This window comes from Neodiprion lecontei, chromosome 7, assembly GCF_021901455.1.
Source record: "Neodiprion lecontei isolate iyNeoLeco1 chromosome 7, iyNeoLeco1.1, whole genome shotgun sequence".
In the NCBI taxonomy this organism is placed as follows: Eukaryota; Metazoa; Arthropoda; class Insecta; order Hymenoptera; family Diprionidae; genus Neodiprion; species Neodiprion lecontei.
This window is the reverse complement of record NC_060266.1, coordinates 13,615,608-13,640,601: the sequence shown is the minus strand read 5'-3', so window position 1 is coordinate 13,640,601 and position 24,994 is coordinate 13,615,608. Positions and strand designations below refer to the sequence as shown.

The window sequence follows — 24,994 nt, the reverse complement described above, 5'->3', positions numbered from 1 at the left end:
GCCCAAAAGGCCATGTCTTTCGTCTGCCAAGTCGCGAAGTGCGTAGACGTCAACCCGGATTAGCCCTCTCGAGCAAGAGTAGCGTTGGAAAATATTAATTGTGACCGGCCTAAAGTCTCGCCCTAATTCGTCAAAACCGAGCATTCAATTATTCTGTTAACTGTAAAAGACTCACTATCTTTTACGTTCCAATCTTCACCGTTCTTTACTGAATCTCATTATTTCGCGAATAGACATTTTCGTGACATTCGATTTTCCTCAATCAAATCAAGTTCGGCCCTGATTTAACCTGAAGTAATACTAAGTGTCCATCATAATACGTAGCTACATTATCATCTTCAATTAATAATTGTAAGAATCATTTTCAATGTATATATATATATAAACCGCGAGTGCACCAAATTGACTGTTTCAAACAATAGCTTTCGATAGTTGAGTATCATTCGAAATTCACAAACACTATATGCCCGACGTTCATCATCGTTCGGATTCATCAACCCTTCCGATCTCGAGGTGAGGCTCTGCCCCAGAATTCTACGGACACCGACCTACACGACCGACGGCTCTCAATCTCGTCGAACCTTGCATCTAAAGATAAGTTAATTCCAGTAGTTTTCTTCAACATCATTGCAAATTTTGCATAACGTCTTATCTCTCTATCTACTAAAAAAGTTCTGAACAAATGAACTGGTAAAAAAGATTATAACAACAATAGTATAAAAAATATTATAATAACAATAGTACGAAAAAGATTATAAGAAGAATAGTATACGCATGAAGTTCGTGGTGGGGTGAGATGCCGAAAACAAAACAAAAAGCATCTAGCAAACAAAACTTCCTTTGACAACTGTCATCGGCTGTTTATGACAGTCTTTGACAAATATCTTTATAGGTATCTGTTTCTGACACGCAAAAAATAAACATGCAAACGACAATTATCAAGATGATTTCCGACGGGAACTGTCTTTTTAGCGCGCTGGCGTATTGCGTATACGGCACTCAAGATCGACACGCAGAGGTGAGACTGAGTATCGTTTCAAATATATCATACTGGCAAACATGTCAGCAGAACTCGAGGAGAGTTATCTCAAAGAAGATATAGGTTTTTTCGGATCCTGTAAATCCTTGATCCGGTTAACCACTAAGTCAGGGCCTTCCCAGTTTTCTTTTTAGTTTCGGACAACGTCCTTTCTGTCTTCGAGGTTGAAAGAGCCAGACAGAATCTCCGGGATTAAATTTTATATCCCTGGCTAGAATATCATAACGAGTTTTTAATTTGTCTGAAGCCATAGAAATTCTATTTATAGCAAAGCTATGAAGTTCCTCTACAATGGGGAAATTAATAACTATAGCAAAATAAGTCGCCAAATGCAATTGGGAATGCATGGCATCGGGGGTTTTGTACATGTGAGTGGATTCGTTCACGAAAACAATCTGAGCAGACCTGCATAGGGAGCCAATAACAATGTCGGGTTGATCGGAAACAACCGATCAACAGTTGCAGACCTGTGATCAAATCAGCACAAATAAATTCACCTGTCTAACACTGTATAAGGAAAGAGTGAGGCGCACAGCGCGCAGGGGCGAAGCCCCTAGTTAAACAAAAACGAGTAGCAAGCTTCACTAGTCACTGTCGAACATTCAGAGTAGTATTGTTTTCTGAGAATATCAATATAAATTTTCTTACAGAGTTCCATCGCAAAATTGAGCAAGATGAATTGGCGCCTAGCTGCAGATAATAACCTTGGGTATTCAGAGAGACACTCTCCTGTCTTCAGCTCGGCCCCCAAACCATATATTTGCAGGTTCTAATCAAAGTTAAATAACGCATATGATTCTACGTATCGACTGATTATTAATTATGATATTGTTTCATTTGATGATGAAAATTCGTTACTTGAGTCCTTTGAGTACACGTAACCACGCTGTACAACGAACACAAGTACAATGTACCTGTACAATCTAGAAGTTCCAAAGATGTGAGCAGAATCAAAAATGTCGATCGATCTAAGAAAAACCTTCAGCGGACGCTCAATACCTATTTATGCTTGCATAAAGTCGCTCAAGCGAGACAAACGTTAACACCTTTCGCCCAGCCCACCACCCAGTTGCGCCCAACCGCCCGTGTTTATTCCACCGCCTTGGTGAATCAATTTTACGTTTTACATTTATAACGGTTCATAGAAGATATCCCGATGTTGATATTGCTATTAACAATTATCAAATTCCCATTATAATGTCGCTAATAATTTTCAACAAGAAAAAAGCAAGGAGTGCAGAAAATAGGAAGCGACAACAAAAAAAAAAAAAACATGAAGTGGAAGTCGAGCTTTCGAAGAAAGTACCAAAGCATTCCAGGTTTTTTACGAAAGCCACGACTCCTCTCAGCCACATTAGCAACAAAATCCTTCCTTGTTTGAGCGCTAATAGTGATCCTGAACCTTTCGTAAGCTGGGACTTGGAACAGCAGAAGCAAATAATGCTGTCTATACTTCGATCGTGGCATTGGAACACCGAAGAATCCGTCGTTCATCTGGCAAATCAGATTGGCCTGATAATCTGACCATAGATTATAAGCAAGAAATTATAAAAATTGACCCATGAAAACCTAACGGTCCGTTTCTACGTCCGAATTTTTAATGCAAGACTAATGCTTGCCACAAACGATCCTTTGTTTCGAGCTCACAGGATTGAAGTGAATTTGACGACTACAGAAGGTAATTTCTGCGAATTCATTCATTTATCGTCCTAATATGATCCAATTCTGGAAGTACTACTCAAACGTACACAAAGAACGATGAACTATTTGAACCCGCAAATTCTGAATGCAATGTTAAAAATTCTATCAAACAAAACAAACTCGCAGATCGGACAAGAAATTGGAGATACTGCATTCGTATCGGTTATAACAGATTCGACACAAGATCTGTCTAATTGTCAGTAAGATTAATCAACTCAGCACCGTGTTTCGATATGCGTTATGAAAAAAGATGAAATTGGTAATATTTTTGGAATTGATCTACAGGAGTCTTTCGTTGGGTTGAGTTGTTTGGTCCCAGCCTATAATTATGGCTGTACTCTCTCTGTACCGTAACCTACTGACGTGCAATTCCCATAAGAGAGCACACATGCTCATACCGTAGCCTTTAAGATCAATATCGATCTAGATTCAGTTACCATCTTTGTGTGCAGTGGTCTCGCACCGACAATCTGCATAGAACATACCATCTATCGTTTTACAAGCGAGCTTACGTTCATGTAATGCTATGCAATATATACACATCATTTTCATTTCTTTGCTTTATATCTTCAATTCCAACTCACACATAGACCATATGGGTGTACAATCGAAATTCACGATACTCAGGCTCACGAACCCTCACTGACCAAACGTAAGGAACGTGAGAAAAGACAAGACGAGCAGTTCACAAAGTATCATTCTTAGAATTCAAATGCATTCTTGCAACTAACTATCTTGTCAACACTGCACGGATTGGCCTCTTCGAGACCAATCGTTTTGCACTGAAGTAGTCAAAAACTAATTAGGTAGTAGGAGTCTCTTCCAGATCTCCTACTATTGAAGATCCTTTTCGAACCAGACATATGCAAACTAGAATCACTTCAGACATCGAAAGAAAACGAACTAAATTAATTGCAGAACCAATTTAGACTTCAGACCATTCAGAAAACTTCGAAATCAAAAACGTTATATATCATTCTGTCACAGAACACTCGCATTCAGAACCTTCAAACTTCGGTATAACTAACTGACGATAGAGACGATAGAGGGCGTCACGAGAGACACTCCCCCGACCAACGCGCTCTCTCACACTCGCGTCGGCAGATAATGCTCTCTCGCTCGCACTCATGGCCGACCATTTTTTGTGTCAGCCGGTTATTTCTCCCCCTCCAAAGTGTCTGCGTTTGGCATAATTTCATGGAATAATCATCTGAATAACATGTATGAAATTCAGCCGTTTTTCTATGACATAAGTTGCATCATTTTTTTCATACCCTTGATACCTGTTATCAGCCAAATCCCCCCTGATAGAGTTTAGCTCTCGCTGACATGTTGTTACCGACTATGATATAGACCAACAGTGAAAATTTCATCCTTCTACAAAATGATGTGCGTCTGCCGTTCACGGGCTCTTGCTCTATAATTGCTAGTGCAAAAGCGGTGGTTAATGCCTATCCAGAAGATATCTCTCTGAACGTCTGAGCACAGCTGCTACACGTCTGAAGACATGCATTTCGAACGGTTCGAAAAAATCAGGTCAACCCAAGAACTCACACAGTTTCTTCTTGTTGATTATCAAGCGCCAAGCAATTTCTCGGATGATCTCACAGTCTGCTTCGTATTTCTCACTCTATTACTATGCGTTTTGACAGCTGAGAGAGATTTTTCGAAACTCAAACTTGACAAAATATACCTGAGAACCTTGTGACGTTGCACCTAGAGTGCAAGTCATAACAAACCCCAAACCCGCGGGGAAGAGCCGAACGGGTGAGTCCCGTCCCGTCGGGAAAGACCCGAAGGTAACCGAAGCCCACCGACGCTCGGCAGAGCCGAGCGCCAGCGAGCAGTACGACCACGGCCTGCGGAGCAGCAACAAGTAGAAAGGAAAGAAATCCACGAGAAGCGAAGAGGGCGAGAGAGAGAGAGAGAGAGAGAGAGCGAGAGAGAAAGAAAACGAGAGAGACACCGACACCCACACAGTTACACGTACACCATTACCCGCACACGCCGACGACACCAGGTTAGCCTGCATTCTACAGCCGATCAGCCCCCCCCCCCCCCCCCCCCCCCCGCAATACCGACCCTTCCTACCTCACACTCCCCGTCATCCTACACACTCCCCCCCCCCCCCCCTCCTCGCGCGCGTATCTATAAGTTAGGATTAAGTGACGCTAAGGGCTGAGGCGTGATCAGCCCCCGTTAAAGTCTACAACCCTTTGTACCTTGAGTAGTTTTAAGTCAACCCCCCCCGATTGCAGTACATGTATCCCCCTCGCAAATACACACACGAAGTTTTACCTATTCTATCGGCCCCGTCTCTAATTGTTCGTCCCCTCCCCATTATTAGTGCGGGCTCAAAACCCGTCACAACCTCTACCATCACTTCTCGTGGATACGAAACGGTAGAGATACCAATCCAATACTCGCGCGGCTTAGTGGGATTGCCTCAGCCAATCACGACGCAAAAAGAGAAAGAGAGAAGCGTTTATTCGCCATGGGAGAGAGACAGAATGTCTCAGACATACCCCGGTATGGTTAAATGAAATCGCACTAGGCCGCGCGAGTATTTGGTTGGTATTCTAACAGTTTACTGTCCACGGAAAATCATGGTATATCACAAAGTCGAACGACAAAGAGCCAAACAATTCGACTTAGATACTCTCATTGACGAATTCGGGGAAGTTAAAGTAAAAAGATTCAATTTGTAAGAAATAAATAGCGTTGAATTACCAGCCATGCACCGTGCAATAAAAAATGTATCGGAAAGCCTGTTATTACAGTGTATCAGGTTGAAGTTCTGCGTACATTCCATCTTTGCCGATTGTTTTTCTTTCAGTAACTATGATTCATAATCATCTCAGATAATTTTAATAACTGAAACAGAAAATCATACACAAGCTTTCAGATGATTCATGTGGAGGCTTGTGTATGATTCTTCAAGCCCCCATATGAGGGAGCGCTTCAAGAATTTTGCTCCAGGACACTGAAAGTATATTCAAGCCACTGCTCTTACGCATAATACACCGAATGCTTGTGCGAAAGACCGTTCTGTGCCCCCGTTGCGAAATGACAGATAAATTTGTAATTTTGTTGGCTGGTCCGTAAAAACACTGTTTGTTTTATTGTATTGCATTTCTATGAATATGATTTGAACGTGGCAATAATACTATTATTCTGAAAGTCCTTCAAGCTAGAGAAAATCCTAACTCGAACTATACCTTTACCGGGTCATTTTGAGGAATAATGCAATGCACATTCTAGACAGCAGGTACAGGCTCTGCTTTTTGGAATCGAGTCACGTCAGATTTTATTGCTAATCCATAATGTTCTTTTGCAATCAGTTTCACAAAAATTTCGCAAAATGGAAATACAGTTTATATTAAAAGATTTTCTCAAAGTTCTTCACTTATACTCATCGACTTAGTTATACCTATTGATTTCATTACCTGTCTATATGGACCCATATAAAAACCATTTGACCGCCTAGTATCATGCAGCTCCTCAGAATTTCGTGAAAATTACTATGAAGTTCCATAGCGTAACCTCAACTGTCATCTTGAAAATCGAATATCTATGCAAAACGTCCGCCAATGTTACATGCTTAGCTTGTTTTTGGTGAGAATCGCAAATATTCAAGCATGAAAATTATGCGATCAGAGCGCTTCTGAAGTAAGTCTGCCCTAAAGCTATGTGTTAAGAGTTAGAATTGTGGAGTTTGTCTCATTTTTTATTTATCCGTGAACCAACTCTGAGATTTTGTACGTGTGAGGTTATTTCAAGTTTCATTTATCTGAAGATAAGATATTTCTTTCACAGTTGGTTCTGTAGAAGAACCGCCTTGACCCTCTATAGACCTTGTCATGAAATCGCATACGGACTGATATTTTTTTAATTGGAAACTAGTTGTGGAGAAGAAGATTCCTAGGATGCTCTCGTGATGTTCATTATCACGTCGTTCTTACGCATAAAATAAGAGTCCTCATGGTATAAGTAGCACGTCTAGTGTCATTTCAGGGGACTATATCGGTAGAAAGCCCCATTTTAGTTACTACGGTTTTCTGAACAGCGTTTGTAACTCATAGGTTACCAATGACCCATTGATCTCTCAAGGGTTGAGAACCATAACATTGTGATGTCACGTTTGAATTACTATTAAATTGAAATTCTAAATATTCACTGTAAATGAATTTATTTCTGCAGTTCCTAGTACTTTAACTCATTCTAACGTCGATTGAAAAGGATTTGACTACCCTGCTACGGCTGATATTCGATAAAGAAATATAAAAAATTAATGGATCGAAAGCGGCCATTATCGAACCTAATCTAAAATGATTAAGATACAATCAAGCAATCAAAAATATCATACACGTTCCGAGTTATTGTTTTTTCTGTATTGAGAAACGATTTCATAAATCTGAATATGTAATACAATCCTTGTTTATTCACTTTCGGAAAGTGCATTTCAGTAGAAATCATTTAGATTTTCAACTTTGATTATTTGATTTGGCGCTCAAGATTTATATTTAATTGGGAATATTTGACGCAGCAGAAATTGTCAAATTTGAAAGTTTTATAACTGGAAAACCATACGGTATAAATTTAAAAACGTAATATTCAATCTGTTCTAATCAACGTAATAAAAAATTTGCAATGAAATCAAAATGATAAGAGTTGGATGTTGGTCGATTTGGTACGGATGTTCTCACCCCATTTATACATTGTTTGAAAAGCGGATAAAATTTCATAATTCATTGGTCACGAAATGAAAGTTGATAACAATGAATCTTAAAGTGGTTTTTTTATATAAAAGCATTTATAGAATTGCTAATGTCATGTGAGATATGTAAGACAGGTATTCCAAGCAAACTTGACGACCCTCTGATCCCAATCACCAAGGATTAGATTATGAAAATTTGAATTTTATTATTCATTTTATATCTAAAACACTCGACTCTGATTATTTCAAGAACAATAACAGCAATTCTGGATTAGATGATCAATAGTCAGAAAACAATTTCAACAGAGAAAACAATTACTGTTGAAGGTTGTTGAAGAATTTCCCGAAAATTTATCTTAAGCGATTTGAACCATAATCTGTAAATTGAACAAGCTATTATTTATTGAAACCGATCGAACAATGTAGTTTTGAAATAAAACGAAAATGGTTGAACCATGTGATGTGTCCAATGTTACGAATTATTGTTCATTCAACTGAAATTTATAGTTTTCTAACTATTCTGCCACAAAATGACTGTGTTCCAATTCGATTCGATTTGATTAGCTACTGTCGCAATTTTCAATGTTTCACTTCAACACGTTTTGGAATAGATTGTATGGTCAGTATACCTATGACAAACCCTTGAAAAAAAGAATAACCCCGGAAAACTGAGCGTCAAAAAATGAAGTTTTATATCAAATCCGAAATTATCAGGGCACAAGTTTTTCCGAGTTGATTCAAAGTATACTTGTAGTATAAGCAATATATTTATATAGCGTATATTTAATGATGATGATATTAATTTTTAAAAAAGCTTGCAGAGTTGATGATCTCATCTTTGAATGACGAACTTTGAGATCTAATGACACTTCACTGATATATAATTCTGACTCCACAAGTATAAAAATATAATTATATATATGTTTAGGAGAAGAGTATTGTGTAAAAAAAAGTGTTTCTCTTGTGAATAACGGGAAAAATGTTTTGTCGCTTAGACTGTTAAATTTTTCGTTGCTAACTAAAAAATATAGTCACGTCAACGAAACATATTTCTTTCGCCATTATTCTCGGAATATTTTTTTTACACTATACTACTATTTCAGATTACATGCAAGTTAAAATTATGACGTCTCTGAACAATTCTAGTTGTATTAAGTTTTATATTGACTTACCCAATTGCAAACCAAGGCTACCCGATGGTTTTCCTGGGCTTGGTACCATTCCCGGATCGTCAAGCAAATCGCCGATTCTATGGAAAAGAGATGGGAAAGTCTGGTAACTGATTATTCCTGACGTAGTTACAAGAGCATTAGACAAAATGAGACAGTTTGGCAAAGTGGAATACTTGGGGAAAAGTGCAACACTCATGTGAGACGAAACAAGATAGCTGGAGAAAAATGGATTACCTGCTGCAAAATGGGATGCCTGTGGAAGAAATGCAACACTGGGGAAAAATTGGACACCTGGGCAAAACGGGCTACTCAGGGCAAAGTGGAACATGTAGGATAAAATAGAATATCTGGTGCAGAATGAAATTCTTGGCTCAAAAATGGCCGTCCGGGGCAGAACAGGGTACCTGAGGAAAAATAAGATATCCGGGACAAAATGAAACATTAGGCCAAAATAGCTGAGAGCAATACCGTGATGTAGTATTCAGTTAGTAGAAAATCCCGTGTTAGCTGGAAAAGGAGTTGAAACGAATTTGTCTGAAATTAGAAGGTTGTGATTTATTTATCATTGAAGTTCAAAAATTGTTATGCTCATGTTTCAAGACGTCGCGTCAGTCGGACTTCTTTTTTATTTCAAACCTGGGCTCGTTGTGTGGGCTTGGAGCGTTTGTTAAATTATCTTGCGTATCGACTAACTTAAAATTGAATTATGATCTGGCAAGAAGACATGGTAGGGTAGACTAGGTACAGTTGTAACAGGGAACTGGTAAAACAAACTGAATACCTCTCGAATTATGGGAGGACAAACACGTTCAGACGCGTAAACTGTTTCTCTCTCCCCTAAACCCCTCGCCGAAACGCCCATGACTCGAGAGTTATTCATTGTGGTTTAACTATACCCTGTTACGACTGTGTTCAGTCTACCCTACCGTTAACCGTGCACCAGGCGATTCGCGTAAAGCCCATCACAGCACTGATCTCTCAACCCGCTGTAAAGTATTTAGTCTCGTTGTTGGCGACCAGGTATTTTGCAGCCAAGACTTTCCAAAGGTCCAAACGGGTTTTTTGTACCATAAAAAATCTACCGTGTAGATGTGGGGACTCGAACCATGGCTTACTTGGTCGTTGAACTGACGTTGCGAGTACAATGCCCATTCGTTGTTGCTACAGAGCATAACCCTAATTCATCATTAATCGTATGACTTGGAAAGGAATTTTTCCGTATCGATGAGCTATAACATTCTATTGCTCCAAATATCATAAATGAAGAAAGCTTAATTTCCTTATATATCAACTAGCCTCGTTTTGTTCAATAGATGGAGTTCAATTGAATTAAAAAAATGTATATATTTTTCTGTGACACCTCTTTGGAAAGTTCAATTTTTGAAGCTTGTCACACATGCACAAAGTGCTTCATTTCCGAACAGTGCGGTTCAACGATGTTGGCGCATGTGTACAACTGAAACTCTCGAATTTCTCGAGGCGCAAATGATAGCAGTTATATGTGATTGCACCTATTTTGGTTTATACAATTCTATTTGTTGAAAGCATAACCACTTATGTTGTTTCAGGTCTTTCTTTGTAAATTACACTATAAATTGATACTGCGAATATACGATGACCAGTTTTTTTTTGTTGTTTTTTTTTTTAAACTATGCTGCGCCAGACTTGCCGGGCTAGTTCACTCGCCTGAGAAGTAACTGGAGAAAAACGTACGTACGCATGAGTGAAATGCAAGTAGATATATGCTTATATTGTCACGAAAGCCGCATGTATGTATACCAATGTCAATAATTATTAATATCGCTTTAGAGACGAGGAAGCATACCTTTCAATTCATTAGTAAATTCATAATTATTCATTTATAAAACAGTTCGTGGCATGACCAAAGCGCAACGACGTAGTCGACCGTCAGCAACGTCAGCGTCTCCGCGCCCGACAGATCCCGGGTGTAATCAACACCGGGATGAGGCGAGCGCGAGATCACGCGCTTCGAGGATGACCGTCGCGAGGCGAGCCTTTGTCCAAAATTGTAAATTCAGAAAAAACCTCGCTCGCTGCCCGAGGCTCCAAGGGGTGTCGGACGAGCGAGCGAAGTCAGTCCCGTTAGAGAGAGGATCAAACCAACGTCAACGGAAACAGGCTCCTTCCAAGCTGTCGAGTATAGAGATATCTGTCTTAGAGTCACCGACGAATAGAGAGAGAATTTCTCTAATTCTACACGCGGTGTTCAAAGCGTCTCGCTTCGCGACGTCAGCCTTTCGAAGTTAGATTTTAAGTGTAGGAAGCTGTGCCACGAACTTAATGAAGTTGTGTATTCTTAATTTCATGTGAGTGTAAAAGTGTGTGCCGTTTTGCGAATTCGGAGCTGAACCACCGAAGAGTAAGTGCGAGAGAGAGATAGAGTAAACACCTAGGTTAAGAATATTCTTGTAAGCTTCCCCGTCTCCCATTTCTCTTCCCATCTTTTTCATTAAACATTTGGGTTTCATAGAAAACATTCCTAAATTTAATATTGAAATCCTCCAATCCATTTCACTAGGATCGTCCTGCAGAGGGCGATCGCCAACTTACCCACGGAAAAATTAAATATAAACCTCTACGGTTACCTAGAGGGTCAAGTCGTCGCGTGCGAGATCGCTCCGCACGTGACAATATACGCATATTTTTACGAAATCCACGCACACAAATCCACAGTACAGCTTCTGTTGTAGATCCGCACACCCGCTAATTTTTTCTTCTCTTTGCTTAGACGGATAAATAACGGAAGTTTATAACAAGTAATCGCACAATTCTTTCACCGGTTCCATTGTTAGCTACTGATTAAACACGCTTAGGTCAATCCTTGTCGCGAGGAGAGACTTAAACTTTCGTACTATTATTGCTTCGGCCCAGAATATTTGACTTGAATATATTCAGTTGTTCAGCGTCAAAGTTGAATAAAGACTGTTTATCTTTTCAGAACTATATTGAATCAAGCAGTGAAAGAATAGTATAATGTTTGTGCATGAGGTATACGAATAAGACGGAGAGAAAAGTAGTAAAGAGAGAAAGGAAGATAAAAGAGAGACGAAAGAATGATACGACAAAAGAATGAGCAACTAGCTAATGTGAGATCAGTGATGACTTAGGCAGTCAGTCTGGAACTTCCGGCCGTGAATTAATACAAATACGCCCAAATCTAATCACTTACGAATAATCAACATAAGAGCTGAATTTCCCATTGCTACTTTTTACTGTGATCCTACCGGCATCGGCGGGGGAGATGTAGCATTGTTTCTGCATAGAGCATTTAAGGGTAAAATTTTTGTAACCCCGACTTGTGCGTTCTCTGCAAGGTCTGAGTTTTCAATCGCTGAGCTTTCCAGTGCTAATGGGTCTAAAATGCCCTTCTGTGTAGTATATCGTCCACCCAAGATTGGCTACATGGCAGATTTTGAGGGAAGTTTCCTGCAGTACAGCTAAGTCAAAAATAGTATAATTATCATGGGTAATTTCAATGCAGACCTTTGTTAGAATAGCTTTGATGCTACTAATCTTAATTCATTTTTCTCTGGTGTGAGTATGGATATTGTTCCTCACTGCTTAACGCATCGCACTGCTACGAGTATTACATAGCTTGACGTTTGCGAGGTTAAGCGGTTCACTGATGCACCTGAAATCAATGTTTTGTACCAATACTGGTAAGAGCGAATAATTTCGTATTCGATACGAAACCTTCACGATAAGTGAATTTTTGGGTCGCTGATTACGAATCTGAAAGCCAAATTGAAAATTTCAAAATGGCCGATCCGATATAGCGAAGCGAAATTCAAAACTTCACTTGATTCTAATGGAACTCCGTACTCGAGGGGGTTTTGACGTTGCTGATTACGAATCTCGATACTCAATTAAACAATTCACAATGGCGGATCCAATATGGTTATATCCACTGACTAACGATATTCTATGATGACTGTCACCTCCGTTATTAGCTGGTGATAAATATGACCATGACCCCAGTGCCACAGGAAGACTATGGTGGAATTTCACAAATAATTCCATCTCTATTTTTTCAATTCTACAATTTAGAATCAAAAATTTTTATTAAAATAATTTTTTTTTATCTTCAATAGAAAATGCACGAGAACCGCAGGTTCTCGACCCTGTGAAGTGGGAGGGAAATTGCACTTTGTTCGTAAGTGGGGAATAAACTCACTACACGGAAACAAACTCTACTACTAACAGTGGAAAAAAACTCAGATCGTACTGCCTCTAGCGGCAAATCTCAATGCTTCGGTACGATGTTTTGACGCGTCCGTCAAATCTCACCTCGCAGTATTGAAAGTTTCTTTTTCCCGCTTTCAATTTTTTTTTCCTTTTTTTCAAATTTGGAAGTTCTCTGAACACCCTTAAAAATTTTCAGAACGGTGTTATGAGAAATAAGGCTAGCTGAAAGATTTTTTTTTCAACTGGGAAAAAAAATAGAACTCAAAAAAACACCACTCTGAAAAAATTTGAGGATTTACGGAAAATGTCAGTTTGATATAAGAAAAAAAAAAAAAAATGGTAATCACCGAGAAATTTTCGATTTTTTCCAAGAATTGAAACAAAAGGATGAAGATGTTGTTACGTCCTCCAGACTTCATATTCCTTTCCCACACTCTTAGTGACCTTACGCTCTGTAGTCTGCCCTGATCGTCGGCGAGTCAGCAGATTCTTCTCTAACTCGCGTCTAGCTTGCCTCCTACATCCCGCTAAACTCCCCAGATCCGTCCTAGCGCTCGAGCAAGACACATATCCGTCTAAAGCAAAACCATACCCTTTCCCTCGACAGACTCCTTTGCGTTGACCACATACACCAACACCTCCTTGATAATAATAAACAATCGTATACTTCAAATCGTTTACTTTCCCTTAAAAGCGATCCCTTTCTACTCCATTCACTTACTGCATTGGGAGTAGTAGCACGCGAGTGCACAGTCGACGTAAACGGACCCTATGATAGCCAAATAACATCTTGGCTGGGCGTGGAGTAAGCTTCGATTACCACTCATCGGAGTCTACGCATTCTACCCCGTAACAATGTATTTGAATAATTTTTTCGTATTTTTTTTTCTCAAAAAGTAGATTAAAAAACGAAAATTTTCGAAAAAAAACGTGCCTGTTACGTCCTCCAGACCTTAGATTCTTTTCCCACACTCCTACTGCTACCTTATACCACGTAACCTCTGTTTATTACTACATTGTCTCCGTTCCCATTAAGCGTCTGCAGAATGCTCCCCCTGCCTCTGTACTGCAGCTAGCCAAGTAGTATAGCAATGGGGGTTATACTTACAGATTCCTGTTACTGACACTTACCGAACATTCTCCCCAGACTCAAACCCTTTTCCGCGATGACATCACAGTCTGCCGTACCGACTTGAGGTGAAAACCATGCAACCTTACCGACAGTTGTATCGGTCGACGGTAAAAATCGCACTGCTTAACCAACAATTCTTATCGGTCGGAGGTCAAAATCGTGCTGTTTTACCGACAATCTTACCGACCGAAGGTCAAAGTCTTTATGTAGTGCTTGTCTGCCGTCAGTAGAGGGTGCGGCGGGGGCGAGAACTTTTTGACCGTCCCGCATTATTTTCCCACGATAGGACTGCTGATGTATAACATTAACCAGTCCAAATTTCTTTCCCACGGTAGGACTGCTGGTGTGAAACATCAAAAACCCCCACATTCTTTTCCCACGTTATCAACTACGCGACATTCTAAAATTAATAGTTGCCAGGATTGTTTCTCATCCACTCGGATATCGCTGATGTGTAACATCAACCACCTTACATTCCTTTCCCACGTTATAAACCACGCAACATTCCAAAATTAATGGTTCTGAGAATTGTTTCTCACTTACTCGGATGTCGGTTTGATATCAACCACGTGACATTTTTTTGGCTTATAACTGTCATGTGAACTTAACGATGAATTTTGAACGGGTTCAGTCAAGACCAGAATGCAAGGACGACCGATAGCCGCGGTATATTCAGAGCCATGGATCAGCGGTGTTGTGTTACTATCACTCTAGAAATGCAAAACATAACTCGGTTTGAGTACAGCTCGGTCAAGGATGGAGAGCAAGGTTGAATCTTACATAAGTTTTGCATTGAAAAAAATTCTGTCTTTAGAGCTAAGGTGAAGGTGAAGGTGTAAAATTATTTCGTAAATATTCTTCAAAAAACAGTTTCATTAAGTACAATTTTTAGGGTACAATGGAAAGTTACTTCACAACGATAGTACAATAATTCTATTCAACAGTATCATAACCAGGATAATATATTCGCCAGGAATGCGGGACCGTTCTTGTAGACGCTTCTGCGCGGTAACAGAAATCGTACACCCTCGCCATCCGAACAGTATGATGATTTTGTAGCCAATTTTGAAGTATCAAAACGTTTTGTGCTGCACAGATTGCGTTGAGTATTGTATGAACGTCGCACCTTAGAGACACAGCTGACGTTTTTTGCAAGGTTTAAAGCGACGGACAGTCAAAGTCCAGCATATCGATGATTTGATCTTTCGGGACAATTTTGACCAACCAATCTCGTTTTTCTTCTCCTTTTACGTACACGGTTTCAGCTTTGCACAGTCTGTCTTCAATGGTCTACTCAACTTCCTCAAACGGTATGGTTCCACAGCTCCAAGGTAAACTGTGAAAATCGCGTTCTAACCAAGAATTTTGGCTTTTGTATTTCACGTCCGGACAATCCCATTCGTAAGGTGTCTTGAAGAAAAACATTAAAGGATATGCTTCGAAGTAGATTGAAATTATAGCCAATTCTTTCAATGTGAAGGTATTGTTGAAAGGTCTACGAAAGCCTTGTATGTCAAGGATGAGCTCCATCTTTGAACTGTGCAAGATAGTGGGAACGGGTCAGATTTTATATCAACTGTTTCACTTCATCACTGAGCGGGTTGTATTAGACAATACGATCGTGAACAATCAAGTTGGGCTACCATCCAAACAACAATTTTACTCAAAACTAAATGATCGGCATATATCAAACGACGACTATGCACATGCATGTCAAGTTTGGCAAACTTTCAACGTTCAAACTTTGGGAGAGTATTCGGACTTGTATTTACAGACGGACGTTTTTTTACTAGCCGACGTTTTTCAAAACTTTCGACAGAGCTGTTGGACAACATACAACCTGGACCGGTTACATTATTACACCGCGCCCGGTCTGTCGTTTGATGCGATGTTAAAGTGTACCGACATCGAGCTCGAGCTTCTCACCGACATAGATATGGTTATGTTTATCGAAAAAGGTATTCGTGGTGGTAAGTCTCAGTGCTCGAACAGATACGCAAAGGCTAACAACAGGTACATGGGGGAGGAATTCGACCCTGAGGTCGAAGAATCTTATCTCATGTACTTTGACGTTAATAATTTGTACGGTGCTGCTATGAGCTTTGCTCTGCCATACAGTTCCTTCGAATGGTTATCAGACTTCGGACAATGCGACGTTCTTACCATCTCGGACGATGCGGAGTTTGGTTACATACTGGAGGTGGATTTGGAATATCCTGAGGAACTGCATGAAATTCATAAGGATTTACCACTGTGTCCGGAGCACTATATATCTCCGATCTCGAATAGTAAGCAACCGAAATTGACACCCACGCTACTTTCCAAGAAAAACTACGTTGTTCACTATAGCGTTTTGGAACAATGCTTACAATCAGGCTTGAAATTACTCAAAATTCACAGAGTTCTCAAATTCAGACAAACCCCGTGGCTCAAAAAATACATAGATTTGAATACCGACTTGCGCAAAAAATCTCACAACGAATTCGAGAAGGATTTTTACAAACTGATGAACAACCCAGTTTTTGGCAAAACAGTGGAGAATGTTAGGAAGTATAGAGATGTCAGGCTGATCACGAAATGGGATGGAAGATACGGTGCTAGAGCTACTATAGCCAAACTCAATTTTTACAGCTGCACCGTTTTCGACAACGATATAATTATCGTTGGAATGAGTAAGACGAAAGTCAAATTGAATAAACCATTGCATGCAGGTTTCTCTATCAGGGATCTAGCTAAAACATATGGCTACGATTTTCATTATAATTATATTGAACAGAAATTCGGCAACCGAGCAAAATTGATGTATACGGATACCGACAGTTTGATTTACAATTTTACCGTCCCCGACATATACGAACATATGAAGGAGGACTTGCACAAATTCGATACGTCTGATTATCCGCTTGACAACGTTTATGGAATGCCTCTAGCTAACAAAAAAGTTCTCGGCTTGATGAAAGATGAGAATAACGGAAAAATAATGCTGGAATCCGTAGGATTAAGAGCAAAATTGTACGCATTCCGAGTCTTGGAAGATGAGGAAAACAATAAACGTGCCAAAGGTGTTGAAGGATCAGCGTTGAGAGAAATAACTTTCAACGATTATTTGGAATGTGTTTTGAACCGTGAAAATTTGTCTACAAATCAGCTTTTGATAATAAGTCGAAAGCACGAAGTATACACCGTAGAACAGCAGAAAGTGGAACTGAGCTGGAATGACGACAAGCGGATCGTGTTTCAAAACACAACCGACACGCTTCCGTGGGGCTACAAACCTACACCTTAGCTTTGTAATTTATAACTGTACCATGATTTATGAAATATTATTATGTAGGATGATGAATAAGAACGCTCCGAAATATAAAAAATTGTACAACGATGCATATGTCTGTCGATTGTATGAAAAAATAAAAATGCATACTTGTGACGTATCGGGTATAAAATAAAGAGGCACGTAGGTTTTTATAAAAAATTCATTTATTCAAAAGTTACATGTCCGATTCGTTTATCCAACTGTTGTGTGTATTGTCAACACTTAACCATTTAACATATAACTTTTCTTCCACGCTTCTTCAGCACCTTCTCCACCAGATAGATATCCGGATGTTCAACCTTGAGGAGCTCTTGTTCGTAGAAACCACCAGCGATAGGTTGATCTCGGTAGTCTTTGAGCTTGTACGTCACAGGATGAGTATTTTCCACTCGGCTTATCGAAAACATTTCAGTCGTCCAATTGGGAGTGTAATCTTTCTAAAAGTCATTTTTGAATTTGCTGATTAGAACTTTGTCGCTGGATTTGAATTTTGCCGATATGGTAGGTATCGCTTGAAGCCCTCCTTACGCCTGACGTAATAACAGCCTCTCGTTTGCAACGGTGACATCGTAAGGTTTCATTCTTATGGTTCGGTGTTTGGCGTTGTTGTAAGCCGAAACCAAATTAAATAAGATATAGAGTCACTTGTTGCTTCCTTGCATGCTGAACCGTTTCCACATTTTACCTTTCAGCGTGCGATTGAGACGTTCACAGATCGAAGCCTTCAAATTACTGTACGTGGAGTAAAGTTTGATTCCGTAACGTGTCAAAAGCAATTCAAATTTCGAGTTGTGAAATTCCGTTCCTCTGTCGACGTGTATATTTTTCGGCACCCGTCCTTGACCAAGCACGGATTCCATTGCCTTCGTAACGTCATCACCAGACTTGCTCATTATCGGTACAGCCCACGCATACTTTGAAAAGATATCAATGACTGTGAGCATGTACTTGTAGCCTTTGTTTAGTCCAGCGTGTGACGTCATATCAACAAGATCCGCCTGCCAGGTCTCGTCGATGCCACGCACGTCTACACGTCGACGCGGATCATTCCGGCGTGCAGGCTTATGCAGTTCCCTCACCAGTGCTTGCTTTTCCTTGTTCATATTACAACGCTCTTAGTCGGGTGTCCAATTTAGAAATGTTATCAGTGTTTTGAATCGACAGGTCTCTGCCTGTTTTAAAGTCTGTGTTGAAGGTATCCAAGGCTGTATTCGTGGTGAACTCCAAAGCTTTGATCATTTGATCGAGGTTGTCGATTTGTTTTCGAAGCACGTTGAATTTTCGTCCCAAGATTTTTAAAGTTACAGCATTGTTCGGCTCTGTGGGATGTGCGACACTGCACAGTCTCTTGTTCCGTATATCGTGATGCCCGTCCGCTGTTATTTGAAATCCGACACCCGGAGGACCGCGAGTGCTCGCGGCCGTGTTTTAATCTAGATGCCGTCCAAACGCGTCGAGGCTTATCTCGGTAATGAATGCAAAAACGATGGGAGTTGCTTAATGAATTATTTCTGCTTCGCGTAGCTCTTCGATAATGGAGATTATTTCGTTATTGTGACTCGGATTTCCCGATGCCTGAGATGCTAGGAGTAAACGAAGACGCTCCACTAACTCGTTTGGATCATCCCAGAAAACGTATTCCGTTTCAACACCTTGTCGAGTGGTCATAGCTTGCGGAAGTAGACCTTCACCCTTTCGGCAAGGTGATGGGGAATAATCCATCAATTCGGCAATCACAATTCTGAATTTGTAACTGTTATCGTTTCGAACAGCCCCATCGGATGAGTGATACTTTTCATGCGCGTTCGTTGCGAGGATTATGTTTTTAAAATTTTCCCGATCTCTGGCGCTCACAGAAGAACCGTCAGGCTGCTTTTTGAACAACAGTTCCAGCAAACCCTCAGTTTTCGGGTAACGCGTATCGACAATACGAATGTAGTCACTCTCAGGAGATATCAACGAATCACCGATCATGAGTCCTTTTGAGAGATTGCCGACACCGTACACGTTGTCCAATTTACCTTTTGTCTTCGCATCTCTCATCAGTGCAAAATACTCATCCTTGATTTTCTCGACCGGTGTTTCTACGATTGTTTCATGTCCTGCCGAAGCAAAGAAATCGTCCAGTTCCGAGACAGTTTCATTTTTCGTTTCATTTTTCATCTGCTTTATTTCTTCGTTAATTTCTTCCACCTCTTGTTTGACAGGTTTAGTATCTTTTGTAACATTCACCAGTTCTTGCAACGGAGTCACTACTGGTTTGGAAACGCCACTCAATTTCTGAGTCGTAGATTCCCTGCCCGTCTTGAGCAATCTGTGTTTTCGACGGATCGCAGCACTTGCTTGAGCGATCTGATGTAGGACATCTTTTTGCTTGGAAATTTCAGAGCTCTGCATGTTGACGCAACCGAGTCTGCAACGCTACTGCGTCTCTCGCTCGAGAACGTTTGATTTTATGTCTTTTCCAGGCTCACAAAAGAATCGAATCCCCCCCTGTATCGTCCCTCGTTGAGCTCACTGTTTTTATCGATCACCAGAAACCCGTACTTCTCACCGTTCCAGCATGCAGAGCACACCCTTTTAAACTCCGTGTAAGACATATCGGTGTTTACATGGTCGTTGTATACGTGTCTCAGTTTCATATCGTCTTGTTTGAAAAACACGAGTAAGTTTACGTTGTCGCGCACGAGATGTTTGGGAATACGCGCGTACATCTGACAGAGATAGAATCGGTCAACGTCGAGATGTCTACCCATGCAAAAGTAGGCTCTAATATTGTCCTGCTTCTCGCACGCCACATCGTCAAATATGATTATTGAGTTTGACCGTGCTTCTTCCGGTGTAATCACTTGCTCACGCTCGGTCAACGCAAAATACTCCGTATTCTCAACATGGTCCAACAATTGCTTCAACAATTGGTATTTAGGTTGGTTGAGAGATTTTGAGTAGATGTATATATTTTCAAATCTGAGTCCGTTGGGATGGGTTATGAGTGTGAGCAACGCATTAGTTTGACCACATTTCGACGGTCCACAGAATATTGCACGTACACTATTCGGGAGTAATTTACGGTGCCGTTTGTGCCTTTTGACATTTAGCTCCGAAAGTTTGTCAAAATTCATCATGGGAAGCTTAGTAGGTTGTTTCTCAAACTGCATCTCGGACGTGACTGATCGGATTTGCTATAAGTACCCCGTTTTAAAGCACTTTTCTTAAGTCAACGCACGAACATGATCGCGAACAGAGGTAAACGAAGCAGCAGGCGGTAACATCGTGGCAAGGGTCTGGTGAATAAAATCATCAACAGCCTTCCAGTCGAATTGCATGTACCTGGTTATCAGTACTGTCGGCCTGGTACAAAATTAACAAAGCGACTCGCGCGGGGTGATCCGGGAATCAATCTTTTCGACACAGCTTGCAAGGACCACGACATTGCTTACTCGCAGAATCGTGAAAATCTTGAAGTAAAAAACGAAGCTGATAGGGTGTTGGCTGAGAAAGCTTGGAAACGGGTTCTCGCAAAGGACGCCAATTTGGGTGAGAAGGCAGCCGCTTAGGCAATAGCTAATACAATGAAGGTAAAATCAAAACTCGGCATAGGAATTCGAAAATCAAAAAATGCGGCCTTGAGAAAAATTATGAATGCTGCAAAACGTTCTATGGTTCCAAGCAACGATGCGAAAGTAGCTATCGAATCTGCGCTGAAGGGAGCTGAGAACGCCATTAAAAGAGCGGGTGGTGAATGTAAAGTGCAAACACCTTGCGACCTACCGGTACCTTTAAAAGTGGGTGGTTTTCTACCGTTTCTGATTCCTATTTTCGCTGGACTTAGTGCTACAGGCGCGTTAGCCGGTGGTGCGGCAGGTGTAGCAAAAGCTGTGAACGATGCAAGTACTGCTAAACCAGAACTGGAAGAGAGCAAACGACACAGCAAAACTATAGAAGCTATCGCGTTGAGTGAATTTCAAAAAACTAACTGCGATGCTACCACGTCGAGCGTTGACTGATTGGGACTTGTTGAAATATGCTAAAATCTTCAAGGTTTCGCATTTCCGCGGTGTTTTCATGCGAAACGAAATGCCCAAATACGGTCCACGAAAAAACGAGTCAGCTATAATCAACCTTGACGACAAAGACGGTCCGGAAACACACTGGGTTGCATACAAGAAACGCGACAATAATATCGAATTCATTGACAGTTTCGGCAACCTTCAACCACACTCAGACCTCATAAAATACTTCGGCGTTGGTAGCGTCAAATACAATCATGAAAGGTACCAGGATTATGATACATTTGAATGCGGACACTTGTGTCTGAAATTTCTAAGTGGTGAGCTATATAAACATGGTGCATGATTCATTAAAGTCAGTCTATTACTTGCAGTCATGGATGATTCGTTAACGTCAACGATTTCGGTAACCTATTCGATTCTCGAGGCACAATATTTTCCACCGATCGAACTTGCTCGTGATAAAAGTTATGCTCTCCGCTTGGTAGAATTTGTTAACCTTCAATTCGATTCCCAACGTTGATGTTGGGCACAATAAAATTTACGTAGCTGATAAAGTGATTATCATACCTACCGGCAGCTACGAGATCGAGGACATAGAGAAGTATCTTCAAAACGTGCTAAGAAATACAGATACCAGGCTTGCCATCAAACCCAACAATAATACGTTACGCAGCGAAATCACATGCAACCACACGACTGACTTTGAGCCGAATGATTCCATTGCTCAACTTTTGGGATTCACACCACGTGTATTGGAGGTTAATAAAACTCACGAATCAGACGTGCCTGTAACTATACTCAAGGTCAACGCGTTGCGATTCGAGTGTAGCATTACAACGGGCGCCTATGTCAATGGACACAAAGTACACACCATTCACGTCAGGACCATAGATCACGTTCAGCTCCGGTTAGTGGATCAAGACGGAGACCTGGTTAATTTTTGTGGATTAGTTATTACTGTGAGACTACCCGGGTAACAATCTCAGGTGGCACCTATATGGCGGCTACATGGCCAAACCAACCTAGCTATGTGGTCGCAATGTAGTCAGTTCGTAGTTTCATCCCGGCATATACATGGCAACGACAACCAACACATGTGGCAAACATGAGGTTATGATGCGGCATATGTTTTTGGCTTCTTGATGGTTTTGAGGTGGTGGCTATATGGCCAAAATAGTCAGCTTCAATCTGGTTTCAACCAAGCTCTCACAAGGCCAAGCTCCCATGCGCCTATATCAAAATCGAGTAGTAGTAGTAGAGTAATAGTAGTAGTAGTAGTGGCTAGTTTAGCCACCTGGATGCCATGTCGAAACCAAGAAGTAACTGAGAAAATTCGCCAGCTCGCTGCCATACGGTTGCCGCATAAGTTGGTTGTCGTTGCAGAGTAATAGCCAGGAAAAAGCCACGAATCCCTCACGTGACGGCTGCACAGCCATAACCGGGTCTAGCTATGTAGTTTGCGTACTTCCGCTACCTAGCCGCCACCTTGAAACCAAGAAGTAACCATGAACGTTCACCAGGTCACTGGCATACGGTTGCTGCATAGGTTGATCCTCGTTGCCGAATATTAAAGCTGGCTAACAGCTACGAATCCCTCACATGGCAGCCACATACCTATAGCTGCCATGGGTTTCGCCATGTAGCCAGTAATTTCGCTACCTAGCCGCCACCTCGAAATGAAGAAGTAACCATGAAGGTTTGCCAAATCGCTGCCATACGGCTGCTTTACGAGCTCGTTATAAATGCGATATATAAATACAAGAATGACATTTTTTTTTCATCTTAGAAGTGCAACTGCATGAATTTATAGCACAATTTATGATATAAATTGTTATGATATGAACTTGTACATTATACATCAAGTACCTCTATATGTATAATGTATATATATGTGCAGTAAACCAAGTCGAACTGAGGACGTCCAAAACGTAATTAACACGAATTAAAAAAAAATTAACATAAATTAAAAAGAATCAGCACATGCCTAATTCATTTCAATTCTATTTATAATTTCCTTCAATTCGCATTGATTTCGTTTTTTTGACGTACTCAAAAACGTACGTTCGATTGAATTCATCTGTGGTTACTAGGTAGTATATGGACTTTTTTGCGAAAAAGCTTTACGACAAATGGATACTTCTGCATGAAAGTTATACGGCGGTATGAAATACCATGGAAAACAAGTTAGAAATATATATAGTCTAATTGATTATCAGTACATGTGTTATACTCAAAATTGTTGTACCAAGGCCCTTGAAAATATTAGGCCTATAGCAACATTTTCGTTTTTCGTAATAATGACAAATCAAGAAAGGCTAGCGAAAAAAATTTTATGAAAATTTATCAGGCTCCACGAGCCTTTTATAAGATCAATTAGTCGAGTGAAATGCCAATAAGATTAATTATTCGTCACGAACCAGACGCAAACAGACAAAGACGCATTAATAAATCATGTCAATCGCTCGAAAACCCAGTTTGATTCAACCAATCATTTAAAATATATGCTTCAGTCCAAAATAAAAATGTCAGGTTTAAAAATAACATACATGTTGATCCAAACCATGGAGACTAGAGACAGAAGCATGAACTGCTATGCTCAATAGAAAGTGAAATACGTCATGAAAAATGCGTCGCTGGATGGCGCTGGAGAGCTCAAAAGGTTGCAGTCGAGTTCGCTAAATTCTCGCCGGCATATTGCATGTGTATACTTTATACTAGACGCCCCACAGACACCCGGACAGTTCCCCCCTCGTGGCTTACAATAGTGAATTGTGCCTCGTCGCGGTCCGCTCCCACCTCACACCTACTCGAACTGAAATACATTTCCGTTCGCTCAACTGAACAGCAGTTCGTGCTCCTATCTCTAGTATCTATGATCCAAACTATCCATACGCAATTCAAGACCGTTCCCGGGTTGGGAAACTAGAGCAATATCGATAACAATAATACACTGAATCGTAGAACTCAACGTGTTTATGGAAGATATTTATTCATAAAAAACTTCTAAATGAAAAACTATAGTGTTACACCATTAGCCGGTGCTGCTGCCGCTCTCGCAGCGCACGCCGCGTTCCTATTTTTCCTTTCTTCGCCACGATCACGTGCGCCAATCAGGTAGTGGCCCACGAGGCGCAGAACATCTTTTTCACTCTGCCCGCCGTATTTTTCCAATGTTGCACCTACAAAAAGTGAATGATGATAATTCGAAAACAATTATAAACATGTGTGTTGAAAAAATGATCCGACAAAAATAAATTTTCCATAGTCGTCGTACTAATAACTGTTCAATAAACTTATGAAGTGTTGACAAGATAAGTTCAAAGATTTTACGAGCACGTGGTTACCCAACAAGTGGTTTTATTCAACATAGCTGATTTGCCATCTACGGTGATTTATAGATAAGTTATCTCAATTACAAGTATTATTTGAAGATGGTTGATTTTCGAATTAAGTAATTTTGAGGAAGGAACCTCGACCTAACCTAATCTGAGCAGAGTAGTCAAGTACATTCTGTGAAATGTCGGTTGCGGGAGGGATATGTAGTGAATAGTGTCAAACATGAATCTAGAATTTATTACGGTCCATATAGGCTTGGAAATTCATGATGCTTTCTTATTTACAGAAAGGTAGATTCTCGTTACGCTAACTGATGTGCTGGATTAATGTTGTAAACGAAGTTTCAGTGCGGGTGCCCTTGTTAT

General features: G+C 40.5%; 1 protein-coding gene across 2 annotated transcripts in view; it reads right to left on the bottom strand.

Annotated features, from left to right (window-relative positions):
- Window positions 1-24,994, bottom strand: part of LOC107217405 (regulating synaptic membrane exocytosis protein 1) — a 1,749,170-nt gene that overhangs the window by 211,894 nt on the left and 1,512,282 nt on the right. For both annotated transcript variants that reach the window (XM_046745888.1, XM_046745889.1), the window contains exon 14: window positions 8,630-8,706. In XM_046745888.1, coding sequence (XP_046601844.1) covers window positions 8,630-8,706 — 77 coding nt within the window. The remainder of the gene's footprint in view (window positions 1-8,629; window positions 8,707-24,994) is intronic.